A 20,676-nucleotide genomic window follows, 5' to 3' on the forward strand; every position below is an offset into this window, starting at 1 on the left:
TTTTGTTTTCACCGAAGTTTTTTCTTCTCATCACTGTTAACCTTCCCCTTCTACTATTCACTGCCTAAGGAGGGATGATGGGACCTTGATCACTCATTGGCTATGAATCTTTGTCATGTGTAGGGTTCAGTATGTTCCTATATGTTGCCATAAAAGTGCTAACCTTGTAATATAAATTAAGGTAGTTTTCAGGCATTTCTCTATTGTAATACAGGACTAAAATTAAATGGCTATAAGGTATACCACTAAGCTGTCATCTCCTACATGAACACACACCATTTTCCTTATCAACTATAAATTGTCCAGCAGGGACCACTACTTGGTATTTATCTCCCCTAGACCATGTGTTGGTGTAAAATCAGCTTAACTGTTTGAACATTTCAAGCTTCTTCATTATTTTAGGGTAATGTGTGGTTATAACTTTGTGCATATTGTCTCTTCTTCCTTGGGTTCTCTTCATCAATTGTGTTCTAATTAGTTTATTCATTGTAATAATACATTTTATCCTAGATTCTAGGATGTGACTATCGAAGACCTCATATAGGTTGTTTAGGAGAATGTTGCATTTAAATTAAGGTTTGAAATGTGACATACTCCAATGCTTTGGTTCAATTTTCTTCATATACGCGTATGCTCCTATAGAAATTCCTTTCAGACCCTCCATTTCCCTCACATAGGCAGAGTAATAAGTTGCCCTAACATAGGACCAAAGCTAGTCCCTAAGTGCTTTGCCTCTAAATGTTTTCTTAAAATTTGTATGTATGTGCCTAACACAATACCTATGTTAACAGTGAGGGAATAACTCAGCTATTGCAGGCATTAACCCCTGTTTTGTGTTAGTATTGAAGTCCACGTCACCCCCAAAAATAGAGTCCAACAACAAGGTGAGAATAAGATACAAATTAGTCCGAAGCAAAGAAGTTGAATTAAATCAAATGCTAGTGATATATAAAAACACATAACAAGTACGCAATGAAATAAAGAACTCACTCACAGTACAAAAATAGTAGCCTAAAAAAAATCAAGTGCATCACTTTGCTCCTGATTGGGAAAAATAATTGGTATGATGGACTAGTGCATCACTATCACATTGATGTAGAAGTAGTGCATGCAATGCTACCCAAAAAAATTACTATAACAAGGAACAAATGGAGACAGTGTAATATAAAAAAATAAAACTTCCCTGATGGAGAACAGGTACATACATTGCAACAAAAAAAAAAGATAGGACAAGTGCATCACTATATATGCTACTAATTGGGAAAAGTAATTGCTATGATGGACTAGTGTGTCACTATCACATTGATTGGGAAAATAATTTTTGTAATAAAGAACAAATGGAGACAATGGCACATCAAAAAAATAATCCACTGATAAAGAACAAGTAAAGTCAGTAAATGTAAAGAAGATTACATCAACTTCAACAAGTGCATCAACACAACATTTGCACTAACACACTATGCTTGCAAATGGCTTAACAACAAATAAAAACAACACACCCTCTACACTATACTTATAAAAACAAGCTCATAAGAAATTATTGAATTTTTTTAAAAAAAATTCATTTACCCTCTACACTATATAATATTTACAATAAGTTAAATTATTAGCGGGGCGGGACGTTGTGGGGCATGGAAAAACCAAACCCGCCTCACCCAGAATCGCCCCGTTCGGGGAGGATCGGGTCGAAAACCACGGGTCGGTTCGGTTTTTGCCATCCCTATCTAGAGCACTCATGTTCCAACACTCCAGACTTTATCTGAATTGTGTTTTGGTATGTCCCCATTGGTGAGGCCTATAAGTAGAAAGGACAACCTTTTTTTACAGAAGGCCTTGCATTTTTTTTAGTGTTCGGCCTAAAATTCATCACGTATCGATTTTTGATTCCATAATTTTTCACAACTTGTTTAAACTGCTTGGAAGTTCCTAAATTTCATTTCAATTTTGAATTTTGGGTCCTTCATTTCAACATCATCATTGACTTCAGAATACATAGGTTTAGAGGGTATCAAATCATCTTCATCTGTTGAAGAACAAGATTGGAAATCTTCTGATTTAGCATAGTTAGAATCTAGGTTACCATTATCCCCTACTTGTGTAGTGTCACCACCTATATTAGTTTTTGTTGTATTCATTCCAAAAGCTTTGTCTTCCTCAACTAACTCATCACTGAAGCTATAATCTGAATCATGGATAATCCCCTGCTCATTCACAAGTTTCCCTATTTGACTGCCACCAACTAAATTTCTTCCAGGTTTACATCATCTACTGTTTCATCTTCCTCCTCCTCATCCTCCTCAACATATTTTAATAGTGAAACACCACTACTTTGTCCTATTTCCATATCTTCATCTATGGAAACATTGACATCATCATCACTTAATTAAAGGTCTCATACCACTGGGAAGCCTAATGCATACACACATCTCACTATTAGACCCCACAGACAAGGCAATTGTAAGGGCATCTAAGTTAGTTTTCACCTCTTTATAACAATCCCCAACACTCCTTGCATCTAACCACCAAATATAAGTCCCTTAAACATCCAAAAAAAATTCCTTGGCCATGCTTACTAGCTCTATTTGGACATTTGATCAGTAGAACAATAATCTATGTAACCAGCAAGACCCTCTATTTTATCCAACTTGTAATGTATCCTTATGGTGAATAACTCAACATCTGGCATTGTCAAAACATGTGTGACAATCAATGTGTGTACATTCTAGAGTAGTGTTACATCCAAGTCTATGCTATTGTCCTATTGTACACTAAAAAAAAGGGTACATGGTAACTAAGATCACATATCAATTGAGTAATAAAATCACAACATAATGAATTCAAACCATGAAATAAATTAATTTCAACTATCTAGGACCATTTACATGGCAGCTTCACAATTAAACAACATCTAAAAGAATTATTTCAACCCTTCAATAGTGAATACATGGCAATTTCACAAGTAAAAAACCATCTCGGAATTTAATTACATGGTAGGTGAAAATAACCATCTACATATAAATTATTTGGTTGGCATGGCTTCTTTACAAATTAAGAACCTATTCAAATTTAATTCAACACTCCAGAAAGGATTAGATGGCAACATTACAAATAAAAAACATATGTATACAACTATACAATCTAGAAGCAATACACACCTTCAGGAGTTATTAGAATGTTCGACATCTTGAGAAGCAATAAACACCAAGTTAATTTCTATCTCTAACACAATTAAATGTGCTCACATGGCATCTATAGAATTAAAAAACACCATGAAGGATACTTACAGCTCTAGAGGTTACCAAACTCACACACGGACATGCCAACTAATTTCACATAGAATCTTTTTACAAAGAACAGAACACCAATTTAGTAAAATTGAATAACTACTGTAAATCAAAACAATTTTCTCACCGAATGAGAGAAAAGTAAGGTTAATATGATGCTTCAAAGAAACTAAACCACATAACAACTTAAAAAATGGTTACAAGACAAGAAATAAATTAACTTCAGCAGTCCATGGCATAGCACACTCAGAAAATTATTTCAAACCATATCATAAAAAAGAAACATCCTGATTGGCAACTTCAGTAGTAGAAAACAATGGGGAATACACTGGCAGTAGGGATACTTGGACAAACCTAAATAAGTACTTCATCCTAACTAAAAATGTAAGCACTACAAACCCTGATTTAGTGTTTCAGAGAAGTGAACTTACAGTAAGCCGGGCTTCTCCCGACTGTGCCGAACCTCCCAGTTAATGGCCATCTTCGTCGCTGACCTTAGATCAAACTCACTGACCACGACAATGCTCTCTTCCCCGTCTCCCTTGGTGTGTTGTCTGACCCAAAAGACTACCAAGCAAAACCCTCTTCCTCCTCTTCGTCTCTTCATGTCTTTTTTCAGACTCAAGATCGAAGGACTATGTCTTCCTTTGTGTTTCTCGAGAACATATGGTTTTAGTGACGCTTGGCAAGCACTACAAGAAAGTTACCATTTAAAAACGGAATATTACAAACGGAATTTATTTCGTTTCTACTTGCAACCGATTAGCAACGGACAAGCAATCGTTTTAAATATAATCTAAATAACAACGGTTTACAAACGATTAATTTAAAATATTATTTTTTTAAATATTAAAAAATATCCGTTTCTAATCCGTTTCTAACAGAAAGGGACTAGAAACGGATTTAAAAATTAATATTTTATTTAAATATTATTAAATATTAGAAAATATCCGTTTCTAATCCGTTCCTAATAGAAAGGGATTGGAAACAGATTTAAAAGTTAATATTTTATTTAAATATTATTAAATATTAGAAAATATCCGTTTCTAATCCGTTGTTAATAGAAAGGGATTAAAAACGGATTTAAAAGTTAATATTTTATTTAAATATTATTAAATATTAGAAAATATCCGTTTCTAATCCGTTGTTAATAGAAAGGGATTAAAAACAGATTTAAAAATTAATATTTTATTTAAATATTATTAAAATATATTAAAAAATATCCGTTTCTAATCCGTTTCTAATAGAAAGGGATTAGAAACGGACCTAAAAATTAATATTTTATTTAAATATTATTAAATATTAGAAAATATCCGTTACTAATAGAAAGAGATTAGAAACGGATTTACAAATAAATATTTTATTTATTAAATTAATAAATCATATCATATTTTTGAAAAAATATAAAAAATAATCAATTTAACAAAATCAATCAAATTATTTTGATTAATTTATCAACTAATTTGTTATGTGCAACTAAAATCAAATTCAAACCGTTTTTAACAATCTAAACATTTCATTAAAATGTTTAAAAAGAATTCAAAAAGAGGATAAAAGTTTGATTTATCTTAATTAAATTTATACAATGGGTATATTTTAAGAATTTGAAACTATTTTATAAAGATTAACCATGTACAATCTCCATGTTAAAGATGCTAACTTCTTTTTTTCCTAGCTTGATTTTCGAACTGACTTTAATAACATTCAAATATTATAAACTTACATTTATAAGCAATAATTAAAATGTCTCTTCATCCAACCAATATTATTCACCAAATTAATTCAAAACACAACCCTCAAGTTAATTAATTAATTTCAAACATCACACAGAAAAACCAAAAATTAACCCAAACAAAGCAAATTATATATAATTAAACACGTGCATGAGATATATATTGAACAAGCTTAATGAACATTGTTTCATGACTTATACTACATGTGGGTAGCTTTAAATCAGAAAGATGAAGGTTTATCTCATCTTTCCTGATTTATTTATAATCAACCCAAACTAAGAACATTAAAATAAACATGAATTCATTAAAACGTTTTTAAAAATCTAAACATTTCTTTAACTGTTCCTAATAGTAATTTCACAACATCTATCACTTGAGCCCCAACCCTAAGATCAAACCCTGCTGCCTCGTTCTCCAGCCCCAGCGATCCTCTCCCTCAGCGCCTCCTTCGGCGTCACTGTTGCCGGCGAAGCCACGGCCGGCGCCGACAACGACATCCCTCACGGGCTTCTTCTCGATCGAGGCTTCCTATCGCCGATCCCTTGAGCTTCCCATCACCGACAAGCTCGAAGCCCTTCGCGAAGAGAACGCTAAGCTCCACATCGTTAAGAACGACTTCACCAAACTCCTCTCCAAAATCCCCATCACTGTAGGTACACCTCAATTCATGCCTCCGATTTCAACTTTGCCCTTATCTTACATCTCATTCTTGAAGAAGCTGAGGAAGCTGGTGGCCGCCCAAACGGGAATGAGGGCAGACAAAATCCACATCCAAAAGTGTTACAACATCTACAAGGACCATATCACTCTCAAGGACTACGAGATTCATGACGACATGGGCCTCAAGCTCTACTACAATTGATCCATCATCTCAATCTAGGTTTATCTGTCTTTTCTCAATTTCAAATTTTTGGTTGTGACATTGATTGCCATTCTCATTTTTCCTGTAACATCCTTGATAGACTATTGTATTTATGTCTTCACATACTAGTTGGATTTTTACGCTTCCATGCTTGGCAATTGTTTGAATTCCTCTCCTTTATGATGTATCAAAGAACAAGTTATGAACCCGGAGTGTTCTAACTTAAATTATCATGATCTTCATGTTTCTCAATGCTTTGGTAAATCTTCAACTGTATAAATTTGGTTAGTTTATGTTGATTTGTCCCTCTTTTTAATATAACTTTTTACCTCATTTATAATTTCCGTTGTGATAATATCTTCAAATCTTTTACTTCAAAAATTGTTTTATGTCGGACTTGTTTCATTAATCATGTTTTTGTGATTTCTCAATTATTATTCCCTCATGGAGACTAATACTCATTTTTCACTAAATCATCTAGCATTCTTGGTTGATATACTTTCTTTGTAAAAAAATAGTATGGCAATATGATCGATGACGAGTATCTATATTCTTTTGAATGATATGCGGCTCGGTTATCGAACATTACATTTCTGATGTATATCGGAGTGTTTGAGCTTCAAATATTCATTTGAAGAAGGTTTTGCAAATTATAATTTTTTGGCCATATAAGTGGTATGTGATTATGCCTGTGGCGATATTAGTGTTGAGCTTGATTTATGTTTTTATTGTTGACTTGTAAAGGGAATCCAACTTTCATCCTTTTTATTTCTTTTTATTTGATCTCTCACGGAAGATAACATTAACACGTTCTAGGGTTCATGTGTTTATTCTTTGTTTTCACTTCCCTCCTTATTCTATGATATTTACTGAAATTATGAAAGCCTGAGTTTTATGCTATGAATAGAGGCATAAAATAATGATAGTGGTCATGTCTTTTGGACATTTGTTAGTATAAGCTGCAAAAAACTAATAATGAATGATAATGTTGATTATAGTAAACTAAATGTTTCTTAGATTGATTCTGTTGAAAGAACTTTTCTTCAGAATGGATGTCAGTATATTGATAAAATAAATAAGCTTTAGTTTTAGGTGAATGGAGGCTTTGTTTTGTAGTCTTCTATCAATATTCGAGACTTTAGATTTGCATATAATTTCATTTTTATTTATAAATTCACTAGTGCTGATTAAGATCTGATTCCCAAATATATTTTCTTTCAGGTTACAGTTTCTTACTATAGGCAAAGGACTCATCCCCATGCGAACATGTTGTGCCACAATGTCACTTGTTGCAGGATTAATCATCGTTTTTCAAGGTTAACTTTCTTGTCTTTTGCATGTTGCTTACTGTAGGCAAAGGGCTTATCATTTTGTCTGATAGTGATTGCCATTTGATGATGGATACAACCTTATTCCTTTTGCAGAACAAATTACCAGGTTCAACATTTAAGGTCTTAACAAATTATCACTGGGCCGATCAGAAGCTGAGTTCTTTATTGCCGGTGAGTTTACTCATCTTGGAATGTATCAAGTTCTGATCTTTGTTTGACCTCTGCTTGGGAAATCTTTCCTTTTTCTTGGTATTTTTTTTCTAAAAGTCTTTTTTTTAGTATTATTTTTGTGATTTGTAATGTGTCGTCATTGCTTTTAGACAATGTGTTATGGTATGCGATTTTCGTTAAAATACAATTTTTTGGGTTGCTTTTTGAAGTTATCTTTGTGAAATCATTGTTCTGTTGGTGGTTTCTTTGGTATGGGAGTTCAAGATCATGTTTGTTTGTTTGTTTTTTTTTCTCTATTTTGTTTCTTGATGTGAATATTTATTCTTCAATTTTTCTCATGGACTTTCAATGTTTGGATTGTGCTTGTCCATGAGCATTTTCGAAGAAGCATATTGTTTTTTTTTTATTTCCATCAGCTGAAAATTATATCATGAAATAGTTATTGTTAGTCTTTGGGGGGATTCGGTCTTTAGCCTGAGTTGTACCTGTTTAGAGATTAGATCATGGTTTTGAAGTTCCATTGGAGTGTGAAAATAAAAGCTAGAAAACAGGACAGGCTCTCTCAAGTGGAACCCACACATGGCTTCCAATCCAGTCATAAATAATTTTTACTGGAGAGTAGACCTCTTACCTTACGTAAATATATATATATATATATATAAATAATTCATTAAGGCTTATTATTAAAAAGCTCTAGCATCACATGATAAATGCCAGCACTATCGTGCCACAACACAAGACAAGATAATAGTTGGGAGACGAGAGACAGAGAGAGAGAGAGAGAGAAGAAAAGGGCAATCATCATCCATACATGCATCCATCCACATCCATCTATCCATCATGTCCATGAGACCTGCCAAATACTTTTATTTGACATGAGTGTACCATTAGCATGATTTATCTATGCCATTTTATTCTCAATGGGTGTGCTCATATTCAAGAATATACAATTTAGTGATGAAACTTTCAATTTAATGTTATGGAAGAATTTTATCATTCTTTAATAGTTGGTTGGCATGCCTTTGGTGTTAGAGAGATCATGTAATATGATGGTATCATTATAAGTAACAGGGGATGTGCTTGTGTGCTTTTTAGGTGAATTATTCCAAAAATGTGATCACCTTTGCGTTTAAAGCTATCTACAATCTTCTAGGGCCTTTACTTATACATGTTTAGAATCTGGTAAAATCGTGAATGCATCTTCTGTTAAGTTTTTTTTTATGTATAAATTAAGCAATGCTGACATCTTTAGCATAATTTATTTATTTGTTTTATTTTATTTTATTTGTTATGTCATTGGTGTCATTAGAAATGACATCCTCCAAATCCTCAATATGGTAACACGTGGTAACCATGTATGTTCCTGTTAGTTTTTATCATTTCATTTTCTCCATATATATATATATATATACTTCTTTTTCAGTTTTTCTTTTTAAAATATCCATAAAGGTTTGATGACAACTATTATTCTATTATTAATTAATATTAGCCAATAACTTAGCTTTTATATGACCATTTTATTCTCATTTTTTGTTTGTTTTTTAGTTAATGAATTTAAGGGCTAATAATATAACGAGTGTGTTGATTGATTTTACCTTTTCAACACAAAACTATTAGTAACATGGTTGCAAATAGGAGTTGGATGTATACTAACAAAGAGCTTCAACAAAGTTTGCTTGAAATGAAAGAGGAGAGGGAACGATATCATGCGGGGATGATGCGTCAAATGAAGGGCATGATGATGAATTTTGAGAGGAGGATTCTTCAGCAGTCGCAGTTTACCACAAAGGACTCACAACCATTTACTGACTATCATGATGTTGACTTATAGTTGTATTTGTCGTATACTTATTATTTTGTGTTGAACATATATACTTAAACATTTTTTTTGTATGAATTGATGAGTTTATCTTATTTGTTGGTGTTCTTCGTTAAAAATTTATGTTCTAGGTTTTAAAAAAAAATTTAGGGATATAAATTTTATTTTATTTTATTGACTTAAATGTTAGAAACGGATTAGAAACGGATTTATTTGTTTGAATATTATTTTTTTAATTTAAAAAACTTTAGAAACGGATTAGGAACAAAAAAAACTATTGCTTTTAATGGGGGAACAAAAATAAAACAAAACATATTCCATTTGGAATCCATTTTTAATTTTTGTAACTTAGAAATGGATTAGCAACATACTTTATTCCGTTTTAATTTTTCAAAAGTTAGAAACATAATATTTTCTGTTTCCAATCCATTTCTAAATTTAGAAACGGAACATTTTTCCGTTTCTATTTAAATTAGAAACAAGGGTATTTGAAATAGATAAATTCCGTTTCTAATTCGTTGCTAAAGTGAATTAGCAACGGATTAGAAACGAAAAATACTGTTTCTAAACAGTAATTTTCTTGTAGTGAAGGAAGGTTTTGGGATTGTGCCACTTGGGCTGAGGTGGAAATTTATGGGTGATGTGGTATGTCTGGGTGACGTGGATGACTTACCTGGCCAAACACACACACTGTTAACCCCATGCTGATTGTGCAAGTCTGGGCTCCACATCAACTAATTTCAGCCATAATTTTTGGTGTAACCTGCCGCTGAGAATAGATCAAAGCTTGATAGCCTTTTTTATTCAAATCAAAGTTGAGATATCCAAATGAAAACGGTTGAAAGTTAGGTAACCACCTGAAAAATTTAGTCATTTCAGTCACCAACACCTTAAATTTATTTTTTTGGAATACATGGTATCTATAGGGCCTTACACAAATTGGATTTGTTCCCTCCATTAGTACAATCTTATCATCACAGCTTCTATTAGGAGGTAATGACTGCATTTCACTGAAATTTTTTTTCAGATTTCAGTAATAATTGTTGCAACTCTTCCTTCTATTATGGAGTACAGTAACTTTACTATTTAATTAGTTTTGCCATGTTAGGAAATTATTATAGCATGTATTACATAACTATATATGCTAGCAGCTATAGTGCTATAATTAAATATTTCCCTTGCATCAATTAAAGTCTAGTCCAAGGAGATCCTCTTAATACCACTTTTTCTTGTCAATAGTGAAATCCATTCTTAACTCCTTAAAATCCCATATAATAGTGCCTAATAGTGCAAGCCACTGAATTCCTAATACCATCTAATAACCCTCCAAAGGTAAGACTAAAAAATTAGCTTGAAATTCCTACCTATACATCTTCTAATTTAGCCCAATTTTCTCCTATTGAATTTATTTCCATAAGCTACTACCACAGTGACAAGAGAACTAGGAACACCTTTACACCTCAACTTCTCCAGTATATATATATCTATGAAGTTATGTGTACTGCTCAAATCAATTAGAATGTACATTGTCTTCAGTTTTAGTAATGTTTATCTCATTTTCAGTAACAATAATTTTGGTATTCTCCTCTCTATACAAATCCATTTTGTATAGTTGTTTCTTTTTACATTTGATGACATGGTGTATATCTTTCATCACACCAAAAGCACGTGCCTTACTTCCTTTTGGTCCATCTCCTTGCTAGTTAACTACTTATATGGTCTGTTAGTATTTCCTTTCACATTGAAGTTGTTGGCCTTGTTATAAGAATGTTGTCCCAATTCTTGCTAAAACTTGGATGTGGGTAACAAAGATGCTGAACTAATACTTTTTTGCATCATTTCCTCCCTTCCCTCCTTTTTTTTTTGTTTTTGTTGTAAATTCTCTACCATTAGTTCTTGCAATTTAGCTAAACTAATAACTTGTTGCAAATATTTGGAAGTAAACATCATAACAGGATATTGAATCTCATTCTTCAAACCACTAAGAAAGCAACTCATAGTATACTCTTCCAAGAGCTGAACTTTATTAAGAATGGCATTAAATTTATCTCAAATAGGGTTGTACTGAACCAATTTGCTTAAGACTCATAAGCTCTACCATAGGATCACAATGCAACTCATCAAAGATCTAATTCTTAACACCTACATATATACAATCCACTTAGGCATCCTCCTACTCAATATGTTTTTCATAAAATTTTGATGCCATTGAAGTGCTCTTCCATTTAAGTGCAAGGATGCAAGCTTAACCTTTGTATCATCTGGAGTGTCATCAAACTCAAAGAATTTATCACATTTATACTTCCAATCACCAAGATTCTCTCCACAAAATTTAGAAAACTTCAGTCTAGTTAATTTTTGCTCAATTATCTTATGACAATTATTAATCTCTAACCCAACATTTGGTGAAACGCTTCAAGAAATTTGAGAACCAATCATTGTTTCCAACTTAAGAAACAAAGATCTTGCCTCATCCATGTCTTTGCTTTGTCTTTCTTTAATTTCTTGAATTTCAATATCTTGTTTCTCGATTTGATCTCTGAGAAGACTCTTAAGAGTATCTTTGAGCTTCTTCATTTTTTGTCCTTTAGTTTATATGGATCAATCTCTCCACTCTACAGAGAAAATGTTGAATTTTTTCCTTCAGGATTCGAACTCTCTGATACCAAACTAATGCACTACTCTCAAGAGGATTCGAGTTATAACAATGATTCAAGAGCAACAAATGAGAAAGAATATCAATGAAGAATAAATTTACAAGAAAACTATGGAGATCAGAGAGCAGCTCCTCCCCTTATAATCTTTCAGATGCCAAGTCATTCCTCCCTCTTTGTGCCAGTTTCAACCACCATAACACCTCAGCACTTGAGAAATTACCCCATTTTTCTTGTCTCCTTTGTAATTGAATTAATAGTTGAGAGTAACTTATATAATTATGTTAACACCTTGGCTAGTTAGAATTACCACCTTGCCCTTCCTCCCTTTTGTACCAAGTTTTAACAACCGAGAGTAATATATGTAATCTATTATTTACTCAGTTATTCTCACAACTCTACTCCTATTCTTTTTCAGCACTATATCAGTAGTTAATTTTTCTAAACTAGTAATATTTGCATACTCTTCCTTGAATTTGGAAGTTTAGAGCATGATCCAACCCAAGTAGATTTACAATATAAGGGAGTAGTAGATACTTCCCAGGATTATTAATAAATCTCTACAATAAATAATAGACAAGGAGAAGAAAAAGCATTAAGAAATGAGAAGATTTATAATGAATATTTTAGAGAAGGAGAACAACAATAAAAAAAAATGTTAAAAAAATATGATTAAGAAAAAAATACCGGGGATAAAAGAAAACGAGGATGAAATTTGGAAATTTTTGATATTATAATAATGGGTAAACAACTAAAATGGTTTCTTACCTTTAGGTGTGTTTCTATTTCGGTCCCCTAGTTTTAAAAAGTTACAATGTCGTCCATTATCTTTACTTTTCGCTATAATGTAGTCACCCGAGTGCACACCTTTAATGGCGAGCAGATGTGGCCTCACATTTCATCCATGTCAGCAATCTTATAATGGCAACTTGGACACTAGCGAGGATGCCAAGTCATCATCTTCAATCCCTAGAAACCATCTCTTTTCCTTTCCCACCGCCGAAACCCTACTCAGAAACCCTCGCTTAAAAATCCGGTGGTGGCTTCACCATTACCTCTAGGAAGAAGAAGGCTAACAACCACAAATCTAGCTAGCACCCACGTGGATGCCAAGTCAATCATCTTCAAGCTCTGATATCCTTCAACCGCCTCCATGGCCATCCTTCCAAGCTACTCCATCTTTTGCTTTGCTCTCTTCCCCTTCTCTCCCACCATGAACTCTCTCACTCCCTCCTTTATCTCGTCTATCTTCACCACCCATATGCACCCACTTTCCTCAGCCTCAAACTAGCTTCAAGTTCATGATCAACGATCATCTTCTCATTGAGTGCCTGCTCAATGATCATCGGCCACATCAACATCAGCACAGTGGAAATCATGCTTTTTAGCATTGAGTTCCACCCATATTGACTCACAAACCCTCCCACTGCTTCATGTTGAAGCACACCACATTGCGGTTCCCCACCGAACTATCTTTCCTCTCTTTCCGATTATCCTCTCCTACAATTACCATGAAGTGTCTCTCACTACCTAAAGGTATTCACGCTCCGCCACCTCCATCAACTGCTCCACCGTCAAGTGTGTTTGTGTCCCAAACACCACGTAAACCATAGAGTTCATTTCCTGTCGTTTAGCCATAAGAGTCAGTCACCCTCGTCAGTGAGAGTCGTCAAAGAAAATAGAGAAAAATGAGCCATGCACGAGCTCCATTCTAGAAGAATGATTCAAAGAGTTTAGTGTACTCAAATTCAATAAAGGAGAAGTTGTTGATAATGCCCCGACTTTTGATGCCGCTTGTGTTGTGTTGGGTGAGGAAGAGAGCTGTAGGGTCATTAGTGTTATTGGAGTTGAGAAAAATGCCTGGGACTTGGTGGTGAGAGATGAGAAGAGAAAGAAGAGCACCAAAGACGTGGATGAGCTCGTCGGAGGAGGTGAAGGACTTGGTGGTTAGAAAGATGTCAGAGCTTGAAGAGGACTGACTTGGCATCCACGTGGACGTCCAAGATGGGTTATAAGGTTGCTAACTTGGAATAAATGTGACACATCATAGGCCACATCTGCTCGCAGTTAACGATGTTCACTCGGATGACTAAATGGTAACAAAAAATAAAGATAAGGGACCAAATCGTAACTTTTTAAAACTGAGGGACCTAAATAGAAACACACCTAAAGGTGAGGGACCATTTTAGTTGTTTATCCTATAATAATTTAAAATTGATTTGATGTATATAAAAACTATCGATAAAAATAGTGATTTGTTAGTTATTGAAAATATCATAGTGCCATTTTTAAGTTAGTTTGTATATATCTAAAGGCCTTAAGGTCTTTTTCTTCTCTCATAAACAAATATGTTTTTTTCACCCTAGTTTGTCCTCTATTATCATATAAAATTTCATTTTGGTCAATTAAATCTTCTATTTTTAAATTTACTACTATCTAAATTTTGGATCAACGTCCTTCGTTTTTCATATAAAATAAAAGAATCAATTTCTCAAACTTATGCACGTTTCCCACTAACAGAAGGATGGCTTAGAAAATGGAAACAAGACATAGATAATAGCATATATATATATATATATATATTTAACATATAAAATTAAACCTTTAAGATTCAGTGAAGAACAAATTACATCAATGGAAAGTTAATTTTTGCCAAATATTTTCCTTAAAGAGAATACAATATGACACACGGAAACGAGACATTTTAACAATATTTAAAAAAATTATTTACCCGTTGCTCGAATTTTCACCTATCTCAAAAGAAGTACCATCATGATGAACAATATAATTTAAAAATAATAAAAAAATAACCCAAAGGCAAACATTATATAAACTGTAATAACTTCAAAATCAGACCAAGCTGTAATAATTACTTGCAATACAAAACTTAGTTCAAGTTTCAGTTCCATAGTACAAAATACTAAACAAGCCTTTTAACTTCTGGTTAACCGAAAAATAAATAACTACTCCTTAGTTTATCATAATTTAGACAATGTCGATTATGCTAATCACCGCCGCAACCATCAGCATTCAGAAATGTTGGCTACATCCACTCTCACAGCTTTGCCATCAGCTGAGTTTGCAGATTGGTTAGATATGTCCTCGATCACGCCCTTCCCGTCAGCAGTGTCGAAGTAGAAGAAGTTCTTGAGAGGATCACCCTTCCCAGACAGTGCTTTGATCACTTCCTAATAAGTCGGAAATGACTCAGCTTTAGAACCACCAGAAAATTCGACACAAACTATGCATGTAATACTTTTAGTGCCACTCTTGTCTACAACTAATAAAGTCTTCAATGGGATGCATTTAGGTGATGAAATAATCCATATGGAATTATTACTGTAAATGATTAACATAAATCTTTGTGAAATCAAAACAGGGAAACAAAAATCCTCAAATCAACTTTAGCCTAATTTTAAACCATACAATGTGAATGCTAGAAGAACATTTAACAGTAGTGAAGACTTTATCATGGTAAGCATGTCTAAATTTACCTCTTGTACTCCATAATCACAAAAGCCATAGTGCAAAATTGACTGATAAGCATAGATAGGCACTCTTTATGCCAAAAATGAAGGATAGTGGTATTGTCCGACAAATGGATCGAACTTTTTCTATTGCTAATGTAATCACCAACAATTAGTTATAGATCACTATAGCTATAGTGAAGCTTCATATACCACAGTAAATAACAAAGGTGCATACTTCACTTCAAGGGAAGCAAAAACAGATGGGATGGTAATGTCTGCTTATCTTCAGGTTTAACAGCCAAAACAAATAACAAGCTTGAAGGAGAAAATGTGAACCTGGCCAAGAATTCCCCCAAGGATTGCGCATACAGGAGGATATTCTCTGCTGCCAGCCGCTAGTAACCGTTCAAGAAGAGCAACTGGTATATGAGATTCACTCAAAGACTGCAAGTGCCAATAACAAATTGTTAGAACCATAGAAAATTAAGTGATTACAATACAATAAATCAGACAATAGTACCTGTGCTTCACAGAGTTCCTTGCTCAGTTTCAGCACATCGGAGAGATCAGAAATAGATACTTCACCTGGATTTCGTTCTTTAAACAACTCAAATTTTTCAATCACTGCATTGAACAAGAAATGGCACATTAAACAAATGGAAGGTATCAACTTAGCATAAGCCCATAATATTAAATAATAGATCATGACTGTGCAAAAGTACAAGTTATGAAAGTGCTAATAACCAAAAATATTGATAATTCTTACACTAAGTCTCAATATCGTCGTTCATTTTCTTGTGGTACAATTGAAGTGAATATTAGGAAGAAAAGAAATTTAAAAAAAAAAAATGAACAACAAAGTCAAAAGAGTACTCAAGGCAAATGAGATTGCATAAAAAGAAAATAGAAATTATTCGTAGTGTAACCCAAAAATTCAATCCATTGTCCCACCCAGACTCATACACCAACTAGAACCAAAAAAAAAAATCATTACACACCTCTCAAGGCAAAATACAGTTTGGTAACTTTCCTAGGAAGACCCTTCCAAGGTATCATGATTGCTTCCTGAATTGAAGATTCAAGATTAATTAGGAAAAACTAAACAAGCATGGAACAGTTAGACAACATGTGGCTAAAGCATTTTTAGTACATCAAGAGAAATAAGAATAACATAATTCAATATATGTTGCCAACAGGTGACTTAATTTGTAGTAATACAGTTATGAATTAGAATTGAGAGCTTTCCTTGACTATTGCTATCAATTAGTTATTTAGCTATAACCAACTGAACTAAAGGAACAATTAGATGCCCTTCCATATGATGATTATAATTCTATCAGCATTATAAATATCCAATCTATCCGCCAAGCTGTACATACCTATTCATGCAACTTTTTTCCATGTAACATGACAAAAAGTGGACCACAATTACTCAATGAGGGATTCAAAAAAGCAACACTAGAGAGATTCCTAAAAAATATAGTTGATGCACAAAAGGAATATAATTATTCAACATCACTCACAGTATGCCAAAAATAAATAGAGGAAATGCAACTGTCTAAAAACTAAAGTTTTCTCATAAACATCATGTTATTGATCATGTCACGGGACATACCTCAAGACTAGGATAATTGAGAATGCATTCAGCAGCGGCGTTGGACTTTTTCTGCAGAAAGCAAAATGGTAAATTAAGCTCAATGGCTTTTACAAACTTCTACATGATAGATTATCTCCACCTGAAAAAAAGTTTACATTAAGCATCTGCTATACAAATGTCAGGAATGGAGCACTTCTCATCCAAAACCTTTCTTATTCTTCATGCATTGGCACATATTTCAATAAATACAAATAACTTTGACTAATGTAATAGGAGGGCTCTTCATTCCACAACCCAATCAGACGTCAAGGGTTCATTTCTCCTCTCCCTCAAAATAGATTGCCCACATTTTTCGAAAAAGAAAAATGTTAATAAAAGTAAGATACCAGGTTCTATGTTCGGCAGTTGTTTGCAATTCTTCTACCATGTTGGCCTAAAGAAAATAGAAACACGGTTCAATTGTACCATGGTTAAATTTTCAAACTGACAGAACTTATTAGTATCTAAATTTAGCAAACCCAACTGAACCAGAGTTGCTAATGAGCCTGAGCAAGAAAATAGAGCATGCTTAGAAGATACATTTTTTACCAGAGTACTTAAGTTAAAGGAGCAAGACACACTGCTCAGTTTAATAAATTCACCAAAACAAGCATTGGAACAATAAATATTCATCCTCAGGTAACAAATCAAACATGAAAAATCATAGTAGGATTATAATAAGCATTGGCAAAGTATGATAAAGTCTCAGGAACTTAATCATTCAAGAAAAACAATGGTTTGAACTATCAAAAACAGACAAATTGAGAAAGACCTGCACATAGGAGTGGTTCTGCAGATCAACAAAAATTTCACCACATGAGCCCCTACATTCCACAGCATAAAATGCAACCCGCTTTGACCGCTTCCTACATTTCTCGTTAACTGCTTTCTGTGAGAAGAATGGCAGAAATTTGTCAATATATCAAATAGAGCATGCTGATCAAGCATGCCACTGACCAATAAATTCAACTTTAAATAGAATAAATATATCAGTAATTATTACGGAAACTCCAAGACAACATATATGGTGATAGAGCATGTTAATATATAATCGAGCATTCAGTACTTTGGTATTATAAGCGCAACCGCTGACAACAACAGCATCAAATTTGTCAAAGAATTCAACATCAAATTGTGCCAAATCACCTGAAAAGCATCAAAAGGCAATCTTTTAAATGGCATGAACAGCATAAAAAACCTAAGATAAGTTGCCAATAAGACTTCGATACAAGTAATCACTTCCATTTATGAATGCATATTAATAGTGGAACTCACCTTTTACCACTGAAACACGAACCATGGGATTGAAATCTTTCAGCGATTCACAACAAAGTTCAGCAAGAGATCTCCCGCCATATTCAGATTCAAGTGCAGGAATCAAAAAATTTGCCTGAAGGGCATCCTCAGTGACAGAACGATCATCCATAAGTGTCAAGCTTCCAACTCCAGCAAGCACAATATTCTTGCAAAACTAACCATGAACAAGAAAATGATATAAGAATTCACAATGATCACTTCAAGCTAAAATTCTATCAAGGTAGTTACAAAACCAAAGAAATAAAGCAATGCTCATCACCCAGATCTCTTTGACAAAAACACTTAAATAGAGCTCAAAGAACACAACAATTTTCACTATATATATATATATATTAACAGGACAAATAACATTTGACAATTTATTTAAATAAATACAATTATCGTGAAAGTGTTATAAAATCTTTGATGAACACCAACACAGTTCCCTGGTCTTCACTTTTTTTCCTCCCTTTCGAATACGCAAAAAGATCATTTTTTTTAATCTCCATTGCTCTTACAACTGAAATAAATAAAATTTCCACTCTTCTCTACTGGAAAATAAAAACCAAAACAAATTATTACAGCACAAGATTGACAAATAAAAACGAAGAAAAAAACCCAATCATCCGTTCACAAATTACCTCGACTGAGGTGCCACTCAAACCACTGACCAGGATATGCGATTTGCTCAACCTAATCAACAAAACAAGCAATAAAAACACAGAAACAAATCAAAAACACTGCAACACAGCATTGCCAAACAGAATTCAAGAGATGGTGGATAAAAATTTGCCTCCGCTGAGCATCAGCGCCCCAAACACGGATCTGGCGGTCATACAGAGCCGTCTCCTGCGCCGTCAGCTCCTCCCCGTCCATCTCGATCCGGGCCCTGGCGCCAAGGATTCCAAGAGAGAACCAGTAGCCAAACGAAGAAACCCTAGAAATAAAAAGAAAATTCAAAATTGTAGAACCTTGAAATACTTCAATCAAACTAATGACAGTAAATTTTGTAATTATAACCCTGAGGAACTTCATAATTACGTCTATATTGCAAAAAAAAATTGTTTGTTTTAATGAAATCTTTTTATTTAGAAAAAAAAAAGTTGTTTATATATATATATATATTATATAGAATTTACATTTTCTATTGACACCCAATAGATAAAAATTTATGGATGTTCAATTATCAATCATTGGATCACGATCCAACCGCTGACATTGATGAACATTATTGCTATTCATTGTACTGTTACAAACAGTAATTATTATATATGTTACCATATTAATTACTGTTCATCAATGTTAGCCGTTGGATCGAGATCCAATGGCTGATAATAGACATTTATAAATTTCTTATCTATAAACATACATAGAGAATTGGTCATCAAATAAATATAAAATAAATTAGTAGTAAGCTTGACAATTTGAAAATTAACTCATAATAAATCAAGGGATTTTCTGTGTGAATAATTAAATTACATTATCAGAATTTTTATTTTGCTGATTTAAATACTTTGAATTTTAAGTTTGTCAAGTTTTGTCCTTTACCTTAGGGGTCTAAATATGATAATTATAATATATATATATATATATAATCATATATGAATTGTTAAATATTTAGATATAAATATATATTAAATAACTTCATATTCTTCCCAAACCACAGTGAATAAGTTAACAATCTCAATTTTTACAAATATTTCTGTAAATTCGGATACTTCAAGGTATATATATATATATATATATAATGAAAATTGTAAATTTTCAAAGAAGGCTAATTATAGAATTTTACAGTGGTGTATATGCAAAACAATCTCAGAAAAAAATGCTCTAATAATTTCACAAGGGTCTCAAGACTCCCAACGTAATTATTATTTTATTAAATTTTTTTTAAAAAAATTGTTGAGATAAATTAATAAAAATAAATAAATCATGCTGGCTAAAAATAAAATAAATAAATAAATAAATGAAAATACCTCAAATGATGAAGAACTAAGTGGTTATTTGGTGACTCATGTTGAAGAAGGCATAACAATCCTACTATCCTTTGAGATTTCATTTTGCAGAATGAAAAGGGAAGAAACAAGCTTATCAAGAAAAGGAAAACAAAGAAAACGTTCCCACTGGTTTGTGGATCTCAAGAGGTAATTTATATATGGTAGACATTTTTATATTGTTAATTTCCAAGGTTTAAGGTGACATTAATTAATTTTAGGGAAGGGCAAGAGTTGCTTGTGCCTCTTCACATCACAAGATTGATTTTTTTTTTTTTTAATCTCATTCTAAAGATTACTCTTTATGATTCTATTTATGTCTCTTTCTCTAGTTTTTTTACTTGTCTATTTTAAAACTTTGTAAAACATTAAATAATTTTGGGAAAATTATTTTTTAGTCTCTAAAAGTTTCAAAACATCCCAGAC

The 20,676-nt window shown here is 33.1% G+C and overlaps 2 protein-coding genes across 2 annotated transcripts; one reads left to right on the top strand and one right to left on the bottom strand.

Moving 5' to 3' along the window:
* Nucleotides 1-3,757: 3,757 nt before the first annotated feature.
* LOC120270342 lies at nucleotides 3,758-5,879 on the top strand. Its single transcript, XM_039277345.1, has 2 exons — nucleotides 3,758-3,829; nucleotides 5,436-5,879. Exons 1-2 carry the CDS (start codon nucleotides 3,758-3,760, stop codon nucleotides 5,877-5,879), a joined length of 516 nt encoding a protein of 171 aa, XP_039133279.1.
* An 8,799-nt stretch (nucleotides 5,880-14,678) lies between these two features.
* LOC120270966 (SUMO-activating enzyme subunit 1B-1-like) lies at nucleotides 14,679-19,211 on the bottom strand. The gene is made up of 10 exons (XM_039278058.1): nucleotides 19,050-19,211; nucleotides 18,898-18,949; nucleotides 18,236-18,431; nucleotides 18,027-18,106; nucleotides 17,733-17,849; nucleotides 16,940-16,990; nucleotides 16,323-16,389; nucleotides 15,845-15,948; nucleotides 15,661-15,768; nucleotides 14,679-15,042 (listed from the first exon to the last, which is right to left on the bottom strand). Exons 1-10 carry the CDS (start codon nucleotides 19,130-19,132, stop codon nucleotides 14,878-14,880), a joined length of 1,023 nt encoding a protein of 340 aa, XP_039133992.1. The 5' UTR covers nucleotides 19,133-19,211; the 3' UTR covers nucleotides 14,679-14,877.
* Between the last annotated feature and the right edge of the window lie 1,465 nt (nucleotides 19,212-20,676).

This window comes from Dioscorea cayenensis, chromosome 10 (assembly GCF_009730915.1).
Source record: "Dioscorea cayenensis subsp. rotundata cultivar TDr96_F1 chromosome 10, TDr96_F1_v2_PseudoChromosome.rev07_lg8_w22 25.fasta, whole genome shotgun sequence".
Lineage (NCBI taxonomy): Eukaryota > Viridiplantae > Streptophyta > Magnoliopsida > Dioscoreales > Dioscoreaceae > Dioscorea > Dioscorea cayenensis.